This window comes from Stenella coeruleoalba, assembly GCF_951394435.1.
Source record: "Stenella coeruleoalba genome assembly, chromosome: 12".
Classification (NCBI taxonomy): domain Eukaryota; kingdom Metazoa; phylum Chordata; class Mammalia; order Artiodactyla; family Delphinidae; genus Stenella; species Stenella coeruleoalba.
In genome coordinates, this window is record NC_137158.1 from 32,546,673 (window position 1) to 32,563,290 (window position 16,618).

General features: G+C 42.4%; 2 protein-coding genes across 4 annotated transcripts in view; both read right to left on the reverse strand.

Annotated features, from left to right (window-relative positions):
• Nucleotides 1-299: 299 nt before the first annotated feature.
• FAXC (failed axon connections homolog, metaxin like GST domain containing) overlaps nt 300-16,618 on the reverse strand; it is a 76,619-nt gene continuing 60,300 nt past the window's right edge. For all 3 annotated transcript variants that reach the window (XM_079939399.1, XM_079939397.1, XM_079939398.1), the window contains 2 exons: nt 12,772-12,888; nt 300-2,714 (listed from right to left, as the gene is read on the reverse strand). In XM_079939399.1, coding sequence (XP_079795525.1) covers nt 2,425-2,714; nt 12,772-12,888 — 407 coding nt within the window. In that variant the 3' untranslated portion in view covers nt 300-2,424. The remainder of the gene's footprint in view (nt 2,715-12,771; nt 12,889-16,618) is intronic.
• The window catches only part of COQ3 (coenzyme Q3, methyltransferase), a 100,133-nt gene continuing 96,280 nt past the window's right edge, over nt 12,766-16,618 (reverse strand). Inside the window, exon 10 of the mRNA XM_079939393.1 lies at nt 12,766-12,888. The gene's annotated coding sequence lies outside the window, so the exon portion shown is untranslated. The remainder of the gene's footprint in view (nt 12,889-16,618) is intronic.

The window sequence follows — 16,618 nt, forward strand, 5'->3', positions numbered from 1 at the left end:
GTTCCTAATCAAGTTACCCATACAAAATGCTGAATACCCGGTCATGAGCTGTCAGGGAGTACCCAGGACTCCAGCAACGTCCATTCAAGTCCCTGCGGGAGGCTCCTGAAAAGAAGGAATGAAGGTCTTACAACTTCACTTTGAATGTTGGCTCTCCATGGACTTGCCCTCCAAGTAACACACAATAAAAAGTATCTGTGACTTCTGCACACTCATAACTTAATCATTCATGGCTTGAAGATACAGCACACTTGGTGCTATACAGGAAGAATAAACTGTAGACAAAATTTCAAACACAACTCTTTCCAGCTGAGGGTGGGGAAAGGGGAACTCGGTCTTTGTGGAGATTGGTCCACAGTTTACCTGTTCACTACATTCACATTTTCAGTCCAGGAGCTTCCCTGTCACACAGAACTACCACCAGCTGGCCTTGCAACACACTAAGCTAGAGAGAGGAGAGGTGAACAGTCCAAATGATGCTGGAAACAAAACACGCTTAACCATTCATACATCCTCCAACACATTCTTATTAGTCATCGAACAGTCCTCTCAAAAGATGAAGGGCTTTAATAAGATATTAACAACTGAGTTTTCTGTGGCATAAAAGTGTCTAGCTTAGGGTATTTCAGCATTTCTTCCCAGTTACATATGCCCTACCCTGTTGCTTAAATGGTAAATAACCTCAAAAACTCTCCCCCTTTTACTTCTTTGTGAATCCACAGCATTTTAGGACTATTTTGTCAAAACCATATTCAAAGAGAGTCTTTTTCAAGTAAAGTACGTGAACTTACCAGAAGATGCTGTTTTTTAAGAAGTTCCTCTTTAACCCCATAAGGAATAACCCTTCCCCAGTCAGTTGTGGTCAGAAGCCCAAATCCACAGCCATCACCCTAGGATCTTCAACCCATATTTCACTAGAAAATGTTCTAAGTCAACCAAAACTATGTCTTCAGAGATGGAGTGCCTCAGTCAACACAGTAACCGCAAGAGTTCAGGGGCTCTATGGGGAGGGAGAGAGAGGACGGGGAGGGGAGGAAAAATCCTTAAGAAACATTAAGATTTTCCTCAGCGTTGCCTTCCCCTCGCCGGACAATGGCTGAGAACACCAGAAAAGTTGCGTTAATAAAACTGCATAGGGTCCACACTGCACAAAGTGCTCTGCTACCCGTTACAATGATCCTCTTCCTACTTCATCTTTCCAATACATCTTGCAAGGTTTGTTTTCAAAAAAGACATTACAAGTTGGCGAGCTTCTGCTTACAAAAATCAGTCAAATCCTTTCCCTTTCACCACTATTAAATCCATCCTATTCCTGAGCTTTATTCCCCCAAGTAAACCAAACGTAGGCAACTTAACACTCCAGAATCAACAAAGGACAAGGTTCCAGTGTGCATTCAGGCAACGAAAGAAAGGCTTCTCTGCAAACGTACAGTAGAATTGAAGACTGTTTGTAGCTGTTGATGATCTGTAGAAACATTTCCAAGGTTCTTTGAACAAAAGATTTCGATTCAAGCAAGGTCACAAAGAGGATGATGACAGAGTCCTAACTGTGCCTTGGTGTGTGTTCCATTGGCTCCGCTTGGGCGAGTGACTGTGGCCGCTGTTGCCTAGATGTGGAATTCCTTTGCCCTCCAATCTCCACACACACGAAGCACGTTAAAGAATAAAATGTGTTTATGTCACACCTCTTCCGAGAGGTTTAAAGCGCCGTATGTTACCACATGAATCCTCACAACACCCCTGTGAGGTAGGTAGGTGGGGACTATTGTTACCCCCACTTTACAGGTGAGGGAAATGAGGCACACAAGAATTAAGGGACTTGCCCAGAATCACACAGCTAGCCACTGGCAGGGCGTAGGACAAAACTCATACTGGCTAGCACCTAGCACAGTGCTTTGCACGTAGTAGGTGTTCACTGAATATCTATGGATTTTATTTGACTTATATCTCAACATACAATATACACACAGGAAATAACAAGCAGCCACCATAGAACATTTATCTCCTACATTCCTTCTGACGACATCTCTCCTGACTTTGAACCCTGCTGGATGAAGGATGTTCAAGAATCCATCTTGCACCTAAGCCCTCGGGTTGCAGGGGATCGATGTACACACCATCTGTGGACAACCTGCTCTTGCACCTGCTCTACCACACCATCTTAGTTTTCTAATGAAAACAAAAGTGGGTTTCAGGAACCATGCTGACTTTTTCTTCTGCCTGTTTGTTTTAAATGGAGCCATCGGAATGGTTCTGTGTCTTGTTTGTACAAAAAAGAAATAAGGCTGCTCTAGTCCAGTTAGCTTGTGAGAACTGTGTCAAGCACGAAGATCTCCTCCCAGCTCGGATGGACTTCTACCTGGGAAACTGGACTGACCCCAGGGAATGGCAGCTCCAACAGAGGAGGGTCAGCAGGGCTGAATGTCACTTGCACTGTTCATGGTCTGTGTAGTCATCCAAGTCCACATCAGAATCAAAGAGCGAGTGTCCAGTGAAATCCGTGTCTGGGGTTCTGGAAAAACTGTTCTCTGCTCCCTCATCTTCAAAGGTCTCTGTCCTTGAGTAAGAGCTGAAATCCAGCAGGGGCGTATGCGTTTTGCTGCCTTCACAGCTCTCCTCGGACTCATAGATGGTGTTGTCATCATCATGGTGCCACTCAGGCCAGAATTTCCTCCTTATCCTCTCACAGTACATGGCAAGATTGATCAGCTCACCTGCAGGGTGGTGAGGAAAGCGAGGGTTAGTTCTCAAAGGCAACAATCTACCAGCCACTTGGCTTTCTGGGAAACTTAGAAGGATGGGGTAGAGTAGGCATTAACCATGTTTTTCCACAGAGGCACTGTCAAAATGTTTAGATTTTTATACACAGAAGGAGAAAGGTGAGTGGGAAGAGTTAAATTCAGTGAATGGGCTGAATGAAATTTCCGAGTGAGTCTGATGGTGGTGAGAAGAGAGGAGGTAGCTTATCCAGAATGGCGGCTAAACTACCATCATTTGGCTTTGTGAAGTATTTTATCATTTTATGTTTGCATATCAAGAGAACTAGTGCTTCGACTGGTTCATATCTAAATTAATTTATAGCCCATGAAAACACACCAACTGTTAGTTGGATTAAGTCAGCCAGAAGTGATCCTTCATTCCACAAATATTTGTAGTGTCATTATGGGCTGGTCAGTACGCCAACTAGTTGAAAAAAATTAGGTTAGGATGGAAATTTTGCCCTGAATCATCCATAAAACAGGTAACTCAGAATTGTCTTTATGGACGAGCATGCCTGTAAACATATTTCGTAAAACAGAGATTTTTTTATTTTTTAAATAAAATTCAACAGTGCACCCACGATTGGGTTCGTTGGGCTTGGTCGTTGGTCTACTTCTTTTTCCTGTGAATCAAAGGAACATTTTCGTTAAGTTGCTAAAATTGTCCAGGCATTCATCTGAAATACGGCACGGTATGTGGCTTTCATTTCCTAATTCCAAATGAAAAATGTAGAAAGAGGGTGAGTTTTTGCTTTTGATCCACCAGATGGCAACACTCCTCATAAGTATATAATTTGTCACTGTCTCTTATAGGACTTTATTGCCCTAAGAATATTCTCTGGATGTTTATTTTTTTTAAAGTTATATAAACATTCACTTGTTGTGTAGGTAGTCCATGTTTTATTGCAGGAAATTAGAAAATACAGATAAGCAAAAAATAAAAGAATTACCAATAATCCCATTTGCCATAACATTTTCATTTAAACTCTTCCTGAAATTTACATATTTATATATGCATTTACATATATTTACATTTGCTATATAGCATTTACTATATATTCTGTTTCCTATGCTACTTTCTTCACTTAGCAACATATAATGTAAACCTTTTAATTTCACTCCATGACCACCTTGATAATTGCATAGTACTTCATTATACAGATGTACCACAGTTTCATTTTGTTTTTTCCAATCCCCTATTATAGCCATTTAGGCTGTTTCTATATCAACAGCTCTAGTGGTTATAGCCTGTAACTACTCTATTTTATTTTCTACCAGAGAAAATAATATATGCTCATTTTGGAAAATTAGAAGTCTGTATATAGAAATGGTATAAATATACATAATACATATATATATATATAAAGAAGAAAACAAAAGCACCTATAATCTCACCAATCCAAGGTAATCACAATTAACATTTTGGTGTGATTTCTTTCAGTATTTTTTTCTATTTATTTATTGTCATTACTATCATTACCTGTCACTTCCTGTAACATTATAAGCATTTTCCCACTAAAATTTTTCAAAACTTGATTGCTGTTCTGCTTAAATACATCCATTACAAAACATAATAAGGCAAATCCCCCCGCTTCATGGATCCTGTAAACCAGTGGATTTGTATTGGTTCCAGGTCACCATTTTCAGTCTTCTCAGATCAAAACTGTTCAACTCACATTTATATGAGTCCATTCTGATTGCCCCCAACTCGAAGACTTTCTGTACGCGCTCGGAAGCTAACAAGCCAATATCATTGCTCCTTTTTGGGCAGATGCACGCAAAACTTTCCCTTATTTTCTCCCTCAGGGAAGCAGTTACAAAACGCCTCACCAGGTATTGCTGGTAACCAAAAATTAGATAAAGACGCAGAAGCAGCAGCAAGGGGCTATTGGGGGCAGGGAATATCAAAGATGAATTGTGGTCACTTCACAGCAGGCCCTGGGGACAACCCTGTTTGCTTCAATCAGGTCCATTCCCAGAAAGTAAGAATCTAGTCACAATGTCCATGGGATCTACACAATATATGACTGTCTCTACTTCTTTTGTAGCCATTCTCTCTACAGCCTGTTTCTTTACCTTTCTTCCAGGAGAGCTGCCCCCTTCATGACTGTGTGACATTAGAACCCCTTCAGTCTGCAATAATAAAAATTAATAATAGCACACATGTATATAGGCCTTACTATGTACCAGGCACTACTTGAAGTGCTTTATTTATTGTTGAATTATATTAATTCCCATCCCTAGTCCTGGCAACAATCCTATGAGGCAGGAGCTATTAATATCTCCATCTGTAATAGGAAAACTGAAGCAACAGAGAGGTTAATTAACTTGCCTACGGTCACGTAACTATATAGTGGCTGAGCCAGGATTCAGACACAAGCAGTCTCCAGACTCCATTCCCTTCACCATGACTGGACTCTGCCTCTCTCCTGATGAGCTGACAGCCTGGCCTGGGAATTAATAGCTTCCCACTACCTGTTACAGAATATTTTTCTGTAATTCTTTCTGGAGTCTCAAGAATTTTGAGGAGACAGGTGTTGTCACTCAAAGATAATGGGTTGTCACGAAGAAGAGATCCCTCCATCACACAGTGAAGAAAGGGTGTGCTTTTTGATAAGCAAGGGCTGCGAGCTCACATGCCCATCCTCATATCCTGCCCCTGATAAAAAGAGTGAAACGAAGAGGGAAAATTTACAGTTGAGTTCTCCATTTATCTGGTTTTGCCAATCCTTGCTTGTTCCGAGGTTCTCCACCAGCTGACCCACTCAATGTGCTACCAGCCAAAAAGAATGAAAAAAGTCAGCAGTAGAAACAGGCTATGTGTAGTGTGTGTGTGTGTGTGTGTGTGTGTGTGTGTGTGTGTGTGTGTGAGAGAGAGAGAGAGAGAGAGAGAGAGAGAGAGAGAGAGAGATGCCCATGTTAACATAAATGCCTATACTGAAGATGTAAACTTTGTGAAATAATTTTTTTAAAACTGCAGGGTTTCTTTCAAAGTGTACTCAACAATCAGATAATGTCACCTATCAGATAAAAAAGTCTAATACCATCCAGTGTGGAGGGTCAGGCATTATACTACATGGCTAGTGGAAGTATAAATTGCTATAAGCTTTTTAGGAAAGTAATCTGATGTTATCTAGTGAAATTTTAAATTCAGTTATCTGTTGGCTCAGGACTCCACTTTTAGTACTCTATTCTACTAAAATAAAATCATCAGTATGTAAAGATAGATGAGCATGGATGCCGAATGCAGTATTATGTCAATAAAAACAAAGAGAAAGAAAAGAAAGATGGAAACACCTGAATGTCCATCAGTAGGGATTGATTGAATAAATTCTGGTATATCAATTCTATAGACTATTGGGCAACTGTTAAAAAGACATAATATTCTATTAAGTGAAAAAAACAAGTTATAAAGTAATGTGTATAATGCAATTCCACTGTTTAGTTTTAAATCAATAAAAATAAACCAAAACAGCTATATACATGTATGTAAATTTGTATATAAAAAAAAAAAAGGCACAGAGGGTTCACTCCAAATCCTTAATATTTGTTTTCTATGGGAGTGACACTGGACATGGGTGAGGGGAAGGTAATAAATCTTTTAAAATACACCTGTTTAATTCAACTTATTGTGACAATATGTATTACCTTTTTAATGTAAAAATCCAATAAAATAAATTAGTAAAATGACTAATGAGTGATTACTGATATTCTCAGACAACTTGAAAGGATATTTATCAGAAAGTCAAATGGCCCTCTACCCCAAGGACACTCCCAGACAGAATAAAGAGCTTTTCTCTTGGAGTTTCTCAAATGGAAATATTCCCCATGGCTCTTTGAAAAAAGTGACTCCTTTTATTTTCCTATATTTCTCCAATTCTTCCCAGCACCACTGTCAGCCCCGGGTTCTTAACCAACCAATATCTGGAAAACCTAGGGCTGGCGCTCACACACATTCTTCACATTCTTTTGGTTTCCAAGTATTTACTCAGCACCTCCTGGCTCCACGCCTGTGGTAGGTGCTGGCTGTGTCTTTCGTTGCTCCCTATAACGCTGTGTCACACAGGCAGCAAGGACGTTGAACATTTCCTCTTCAGAAAAGTTCTTAGCAGGGCTTCCCTGGTGGCGCAGTGGTTAAGAATCCGCCTGCCAATTCAGGGGACGCAGGTTTGAGCCCTGGTCCGGGAAGATCCCACATGCCGTGGAGCAACTAAGCCCATGCGCCACAAATACTGAGCCTGCGCTCTAGAGCCCGCGAGCCACAACTACTGAGCCCATGTGCCACAACTACTGAAGTCCACCAACCTAGCGCCTGTGCTCCACAACGAAGAGCAGCCCCCGCTTGTCACAACTAGAGAAAGCCCGCGTGCAGCAATGAAGACCCAACACAGCCAAAAATAAATACGTAAATAAAATTTTTAAAAAATATTTTAAAAAAAGTTCTTAGCAAACTTGAATGCGGTAATGAGGACACTCCCACCTTCCCCAGTCTCACTGAAGCTAGTTCACAGATCTCAGGATACAAAGACCAGCAAAGATCATTTGAGCCAGCCCTTCCCTGAGACCTGAATTCCCCCACAACCTCTTCCTAAACACTTTGAATGGAGAACAGTAAGAGTATGGGGTGGGCATATACGTGTATGTTTTTCAAAGATATCCAGCATTTTTTCCACCTTTTACTCTATCAAATAATAAGCCAAAAAATAATAATCCACATACAATAAATAACTGATGCTAAAAGAGCTGCTGAACAGTGTTTGTTTTTCTTAAAACACACAAGGTTGTGTTCCTTACAAATTCAGAAAAGCAGTGTTAGGTTCTCTGGGTTTGGTACGGCTCTCCAGGGCAAGCAGCTGTGCGACAGAACCCGTTCCCTTTTGTGCTTTACTTTCACTTTTCTAGGCTCTCCAACTCTCCATGTCTATTTTAAAGAGTGCCAAATCCACATGCAATTCTCTAATAAGGATACTTTGATCAAAATATCAAACATGGGCTTCCCTGGTGGCACAGTGATTGAGAGTCCACCTGCCGATGCAGGGGACATGGGTTCGTGCCCTGGTCCAGGAAGATCCCACATGCTGCGGAGCGGCTGGGCCCGTGAGCCATGGCCGCTGAGCCTGCGCATCCGGAGCCTGTGCTCCGCAACGGGAGAGGCCACAACAGTGAGAGGCCCATGTACCACAAAAAAAAAAAAATCAAATGTGACTCCACATTAAGAGGGTTGCTAAAAAAGACAAGAAATAACAAGTGTTGGTGAGGGTGTAGAGAAAAGGGAACCCTCGTGCACTGCTGGTGGGACTGTAAATTGGTACAGCCACTATGGAAAACAGTATGGAGGTTACTCAAAAAACTAAAAATAAAATTACCATATGGTCCAGCAATTCCACTCCTGAGTATTTACTAAAGAAGACAATAACACTAATTCAAAAAGATACATGCATCCCTATGTTCACTGCAGCATAATAGCCAGGATATGGAAGGAACCAAAGTGTCCATTGATAGATGAATCGATAAAGAAGATACACACACACACACACACACATACATACATAGTATGAAATATTATGCAGCCATAAAAAATGAAATCTTGCCATTTGTGACAACATGGATGTAACTTGAGGGTATTATGCTAGGTGAAATAAGTCAGACAGAGAAAGACAAATATCATAAGATTTCACTTATATGTGGAATCTAAAAAAACAAACAAGCAGTGTATGTATAACTGACTCACTTTGCTGTACAGCAGAAACACAGCATTGTAAATCAACTATAATAAAAAAAACTATAATAAAAAAACTAGAAAAACAGCATTGTATATCAACTATAATTTTAAAAATTAATTTAAAAAAAAGAAAATTTTTAATTAAAAACAAACAAAAAAATCAAAACAAAACCAGACTCACAGATACAGAGAACAGACTGGTGGTTGTCAGAGGAGAGGGGAGGTCGGGGGGTGGGGACATGAATGGGGGAGGTTGAGAGGTACAAACCTGCAGTTTATAAAGAGAATAGGTCATGGGGATGTAATGTACACCATGGGGAAATATAGTCAATAATATTGTATTAACTTTGTATGATGACAGTAACTAGACTTATTGTGGTGATCATTTCAAAATGGACATAGACATTGAATGTGGTACACCTGAAATTAATATAACACTGTATGTCAATTATATTTTAATAAAAAAAACTTGCTGATAATAAAACTGAGATTCGGGACTTCCCTGGTGGCACCGTGGTTAATACAGAATGTTAGTAAAAATTACTTGAAACAACCCACAAGTCCAGAAAAAGATTAATCACACAAATTACAATGTAGCCATGGGATAGGATATTATGCAACTACTAAATACACTGTTTTGAAGAATATTTAATGACAAGGGAAATGGCCATAATACACAGTTAATTAAAAACTGCAGGTTACAGACTTCCCTGGTGGCACAGTGGTTAAGAATCCGCCTGCCAATGCAGGGGACACGGGTTCGAGCCCTGGTCTGGGAGGATCCCACCTGCCGCGAAACAACTAAGGCTGTGCACCACAACTACTGAGCCTGTGCTCTAGAGCCCGTGAGCCACAACTACTGAGCCTGCGTGCCACAACTACTGAAGCCCGCACACCTAGCGCCCGTGCTCCGCAACAAGACAAGCCTCCGCAGTGAGAAGCCCATGCACCGCAAGGAAGAGCAGCCCCCGCTCGCCACAACTAGAGAAAGCCTGAGCGCAGCAATGAAGACCCAACGCAGCCAAGTATAAATAATTTTTTGAAAAAAACTGCAGGTTATAACTATATCAACATAATGATCCCAACTTTTAAACATACATATATACATGTACTTGATAAAAGATAAGGAAACATGCCACAATATTAACGGATATTCTCTGCGGGTGATGGGGTCACAAGTTAATTTTATTTTCTTTAAACTTTTCTATCTTTTCTAAATTTTCTCTAGTAAGGAAATGACATTTCATATCATACACAAACATATTATGTATATTTTAAGAACTGCTGAGTATTCAAAGTCTGTCCTCCTACTCACCTAAATTAAGGAAAAGTTCTCATGATTCTGGATGTTTCCCAGAGTAGCCTGTGTGGCTAGATTATTTTAAATAATATCTAGGACCAAAAAGCTAATATTGATACACACACACTCACACAGATGGCAAGGACAATAGTGTCTTGGCTGTTCCAAAGCTAAGGCAGAAAACTGTCAGATCCAAGCCACTTCCACTCCTGGATGTGAGCCAGTTCTAAATTATCCAGACTCTTGGTTGTTTGTTTCTACTTCTCCGTTGAAGGTCTCCACCACAAAAAGAGCAAAGGCAGAGAAAGAAGTTGAGATCAAATTAGTAGTTTGCCTGCATTAGCAGCTCCGATCAAAAGGTTAGAAAGGGGCATAGAATAATGACTGAAATGAGCTTTAGAGGCTTGCTGTGCACTTGAATGATTTGTCCTCCTCCAGTCCCCATGGAGAGCTGGAAGCTACGGCTTATTTTAAGAATCTGCATCTACGTGCCAAAGTGCCCTGCAGGTGACAGCATCAGATTCCCCCAAATGTGTGCGTCTCCGCATGGGACTCAAAATCAATTCTCCAAAAACACTGATCATTTATTTAAAAAGAACACTAAATGCCTCAAGTCCCTCCAGGAAATAATAGAGGAAAGGGCCAAGTCATAAATAAATTCACAAAAGATGCTTCATTTCTTCGAGAAGGGTTTCTGTACAATCTGAGATTTCTACTGATACTGGATACCTAAATCTTTCTGACTAAATAACAGATGACCTCAATACACTTGACCCTTAACCAACATGGGGGTTAATTCGCAAAGAACTTAGAGTCTGTCCCCTGTATCCAAGGTTCCTCCGCATTCGTGGATTCAACCAAGATGGACTGTGTGGTACTGTAGTCATTACTACTGAAAAATAACCACATATAAGTGATTCATGCAGTACAAACCTGTGTTGTTTGAGTGTCAACTGTAGTGTGTGTGTGTGTGTGTGTGTGCACATAAGGTGTGTGTGTGAGTGTGTATGCATAGGGTGTGTGTGTATGTGCTTGGGTAGAAATGTAAATGTATGTGTACGAGTGAGTGTGTACACGGCATGTGGGTATAGAAGCATATGAGTAGATGTGAGTGTGTGTGTACTCATAGGTGTGTAAAGGTGGTGTGGTAGGGAAGGAGGGAGTACAAAGAAACAGGAAGCAAGAGTAAATACAAAACACACCCCTAGATGAACAAAAAGGAATCACTATCTTTTAGACCACCATGGAAAACCTGACTAAAATAAAGGGAAACTACTTTAAGTGCTACAAACATCACCAATATGATAACATATTCAATTTAGATAACTTCCAACACATCACAAGACAAGGAACACCTCCATACTGATCACTTAGGAAATTAAATATAAGTCCATACTATCCCTGTCCCCACCTAGCTATTGTTCTAAAAGACCTTCAGCCAATGCCTGATCCATTCCAACCAAGTCTGGTAACGTATCTAGAGCCCCATCCCCACCAATCTGGAGAGTTACTCCTGCTGCCTTTAGCCTGTTCTGAATCTCTGGGCATGCACATGAGTATACACACACACACACACACACCTATAGACTTCACCAACCTCCCCACCCACCCACCCACGACTACCACACATGACTTGCTCACCTGCCTCAGTTTCTTGTATGATTCTGTCTTGCTTGGTTCCATCCATCCATCCATCCCTCAATCCATCCATCCATCCCTCAATCCATCCATCCATCCATCCATCCATCAGTCCATCCAACATTAATTAAGAGTACTCTATATGTTACTCACTGGTGATCTCAGGTACACCTCCAGTCTCTCAGCTGGGGTATAAAAATCCTGACTAACTCTTGTCAATCCCCTTCCCCAAATCGAAATATGGAACCTTGATGCCCACATTCCTAGGCCCTGGGCACTTGCTTAGGTACTGTTTAAAACCAGAGACGACTCAAAATGGTTCCCATTCATCAAGGCAGAGGAAGCCTCTCCCAGAGGCCCCAGCTGCCATGTACATCCCACCACCCCACTCCAACGCACATGCACGCACGCACACACACACACATACACACATGAAGATCTGGTCCCTTGACATCAACCCAGGTTGAGCTGACTTTCCCTGCCCCACTGCCAATTTTACTTCTGGCAACCACCCCCATCCCCACCCCACACATATGTGCATCCTCTAGCTCCGGTCCCACTCATCCCACTTCGACCCCTCCAGTTTAGAATTGTAATTCTCATGGGCCTTACATCAAGATCACACAACAAAGATACCATTTCTTTGGTCAAAATGCATGTATAATAATATCAATAATAACACCTCACATAGCACTAGACTTACAAAGCATTTGTTGACACTTTCCCCATTTTCCCACTATCTTGAACTTTCCAGCTCTACTACTCTCCGCGTATGATCCACAGACACCCCGCTGGAAAAGGAGAAGGGAGTGCTTTGAACTCAAATGACGCAGAATCATACGTACCTATACGCACGTGTGAAATATCTGAGACCAGTTCAGATTCAAAAGGAGCATGTGAGATGGGCAGTGAGCTCATCAGCCCCACCCGACCATGGCTGCCGCAGTGCTGGATAAACCAGAAACTGGTGAGCCACCACAGTCCAAAGGAAAGTAAGGGAGACCAACAAAACAAGGGCACTAGGGGGAATGCAAGCCCTGTTTCAGTGACAAGTATTAAGTCCACTACGTAAGGAGCTGGAAGAAGAGCCCTGGTGTAGAACGCGGCAGGATTTGTGTCAGCTTTGCAAAGAACATGGTCCGAGCGAGATGGCAGGTGAGAAGCCGGGTCTCTCCTCGGCCTCTACATGTCCTGAGCACAGGAAACCAACCCTGGCCCCACACACCACGGCCTGGTGCCTCCATGAAGCACAGCCAAGCTCAGGGGCATTGGCCTGGGATTCTCCATTGTGCTGCTCCCATCCTCTACGCCCCCCGCGACTCCCCAAACCTGAAGAGCTTTGTAGGGCTTGCCTTTTATCAGCCGCTCAGGTCTCGTCCCGGGTAAGGTCCACATTGCCTGTGCCAAGTGTCCAAAGACGGTGGCGTCTAGAGTGGAAAGTTTGGGCCCCATGATGTACTTCTTATCACCTGCAGCAGAGAGAGCAGAGAGAGGTCACTGGGCCAGCCCTCACCGTCCCACTACGTCACAACAGCATTCAGCACGCACCCATTATATGCCCGTTTAAGTGTGCATCCAAAGCTTTGCAAAACCAGGGCTTCCCTGGTGGCGCAGTGGATGGGAGTCCGCCTGCCGATGCGGGGGCCGCGGGTTCGTGCCTCGGTCCGGGAAGATCCCACATGCCGCGGAGCGGCTGGGCCCGTGAGCCATGGCCCCTGGGCCTGCGCGTCCAGAGCCTGTGCTCCGCGGCGGGAGGGGCCGCAGCAGTGAGAGGCCCGCGTACCGCAAAAAAAAAAAAAAAAAAAAAAAAAAAGCTTTGCAAAACCAAATGCATGTACCCCCTTTGACTTATAACTAGAAACAAAAGTAAAGCAAGTTAAACAATTCTGTGATATATCAACCCATACAACAGCAAAGCAGGGAAGTAACTGGAAACATATCAAGATACGTGGATGAGAGAGGGGGTTCCTGGGAAAAAGGAAGAATTGATCACCCCCAGACCTCCAGAGGCACCTCCTTGTCTCCAACTCTAGCCATTAAAGTCTGAGGTGCTTGAGAACACCTGGAAGTTTGCTTAAACCATCTCTAGTAACCCCAGCCAAGCACACCCAGCCTCAGCACTTACTTTATTAAATTAATTCATTTCCTCGGGAGAAACAAGAAGCCTAAGCTACTTAGGAAGTTTGGAGGCAAGGCTTCCCATGATGTCTCCATGGTCTTGGCAAAGTTCTCACCACTGAGCACCAGCAGGAAACAAACATAAAGAGAAGCTTTAAAATTGCAGACCCAGCCCTGGGATCAGGCTCCCATACAGGGATGTCTCACTTTGCCGCTCCCAGCTCTCCTTTTCTACCACGGCTGACCTAGTTCAGGCCTTATCACCTGGACTTATCACATCTTACCCACTACAATTGCCCCAGGTCGTCTCCAGGCCACTGTGTTGCAGGATAAAGAGGCAGCCCAGGTGGAAACGGATCCATCCTACGTCACATCCTGTCACCACTGTTATTCACTACGGAAAGCCTGGTCATTAACTAACCTCGCAAAGCTTCAGCTTTCCCATCTGGAAAATGGGGATGCTATTAAGGGTATTTCTTAGGGCTACTGTGAGAATTAAATGACATAACACATGTAAAGCACTTAGCACCGTATCTGGTTAACTCATCAAACACCAGCACTCATGAGGAGAGACCTCTGTTTCTCCGGTCCATTCCATATCCCACCCATACTTAAATCTGTAAGACACTCTTTTCACTGTGGCACTCCCTTTCACAAAGACCTTCAATGGTTTATGGGCTATGAAATACAGTCCAAACTCAACCTGGAATCCAAGGCTCATCGCACTCTGTTCCCACCCATGTTCCAGCTTCATCCCTCATCCTCCTTTACCCCAGCAGACCCAGAACAGCTCCACTCCCCAGCACACTTCATGCTTCCCACTGCCACACCTCTGCCCCCCAAAACCCATCTGTGCCCCCCACTTCTCTCCATCTGGTAGATTCTATCCATCTTTCCACCAGAAGCCTCCTTTCAAAGCCGTCTCAGGGCAATAGAAGCTTTCAGTTCAGACAGCCCTGTTTCAAATCTCACTTTTACACATATGACCCAGTTTCAGAGAGGAGAAAACAAGTTAAAGGAGAGCTACACTGGCTTCCTGGCCCCCCAAAATGTTGATTTCCTTAAATGGCTAAAAGGAAAGAGTCTAAGGGAAATGCCAGAGTAAATTGTGAATTCTGTTGTAGACTCCAAAGACTTTGGGGGGCAAGAGGAAAAAACGTACATGAGTTTATAAAAACTTAGGAAATCTGAGCACTTAAGACCTTGATAAAAGGGAAAAAATACTAAACATAATCATTTGGATCCGTACATCAACTACCGCATATAGTGTTCAGCCCAAATTTGCCACTTGACTCAGAATGTTAAAACCGGAAGGGCACTGAGTCAGTAACAGAACCAGACTAAAAATGCTGGCACCTGGGCCTCCTGACTCCCAGCCTGATGCTCTCTGCTCTGTACAATATGCCGTGAGCAGAACCACCTCAGAGATAAAGACCCTCCATGCAACAGCAAGAGGGTTGAGCTGCGGACGTTTACAAAAGGATGCTTTAGTCAGGAGGGAACACAGAATACAGAAGGAAAAAAAGAACAAAAGTCTAAGGGTTTTTAAAGGAACTTGCCAAAAAGAAAAAAAGGATAGAATTTAGCCTTCATGGTAGATACACAATTATATGTATATATACACACAAGACAGTTATAAATTTAAAGAATATAAAAATACCCTCTGTTACTAAGAAATCCTCCGGTCTTTCTGTATACCCTTCAAGCAGCTTCTGCTAAGATTAACATCTTAGCTAACCATAGTACGTTTACCAAAACTAAAAAATTAACATCAATATAATACAATTAACTGCACTATAGGCTTCATTCAAATTTTATTAGTTTTTCAACTAGTATCCTTTTCTGTTCCAGGGTACCAGCTAGGATCCCACACTGCATTTAGTTATCAGGTTGCCTTAGTCTCCTCCAATCTCCTCAGGCTTGCATTGTCTTTCATAGCCTTGACACTCTTATTAAAGAATACTGGTCAGTGATTTTGTAAAATTTTCATCAACTTGGGTTTGTCTAAGGTGGTTAATAATTAGAGTAGTCATGCATTTTTATGAACCCTTCTGTGATGGTTATTTTATGTGCCAACCTGACTGGACTATGGGTGCTAAGTTATGTGGTCAAACATTATTCTGGGTGTTTCTGTGAGGGTGTTTTGGATGAGATTAACATTTAAGTGGTAGAGTGAGTAAAGCAGAATGCTCTCCCTAATGTGGGTGGGCCTCGTCCCATTAGATGAAGGCCTTATTGGACGATAGGGCTGACTCCCTGGAGTAAGAGAGAATTCCTCCTGCCTGACTGCCTCTGCACTGGGACATGGGCTTTTTCTTGCCTTCAGACTTAAATGGAAACATTGTCTCTTTCTTGGTCTTGAGCCAGTTCATACTGGAACTACACCATCAGCCCTCCCAAGTCTCCACCTGCCAACCCACCCTGCAGATCTTGGGACTTGTCAGCCTCCACAGTTGTATAAGTCAATATGACTTTATTGTAGAAGAGAAATAGACATGGATAGATCTAGATATCTAGATCTAGATCTCCTATTGGCTTGTTTCTCTGGAGAACCCTAATACCCCTTCTCGGGGCATCATATCAGGGGGTCCACAATGTCCATATGTCCATATCACTGGGGATGTTAACCTTGACCATGCGGTGAAGGTGGTGTCTATAAGTTTTCTTCACTGTAATGTCACTATTTTTCCTTTTGCAGTTAATAGCCTTGGGAGAGAAACTTTGAGACTGTATAAATACCCTGTTTCTCCTCAAACTTTGGCCCACTAATTTTAGTATCCATCAGTAGATGTCATCTGAAACAATTATTACTGTGGTGTTTGCCTAATCAGGATTTTCTATTTCTCTCAATCCTTCTACATGTATTGATCCAAATGCTACTGCTCCCTTCATCCCCCATTTACTGACGTATTCCATTATTTATTTAAGTGTGCACTTGTCGATATATATTTTATTCTATGGCCTATAATCCAGTACTCTCATTATTCTTTTTGCTGTTCAAATTGTTCCAGATTTGGCCTTTTGAGCTTGGCAGGAAGTATTTTTAAGAGGGAGACTGAGTTTAGATTAGACTCTGCTTAG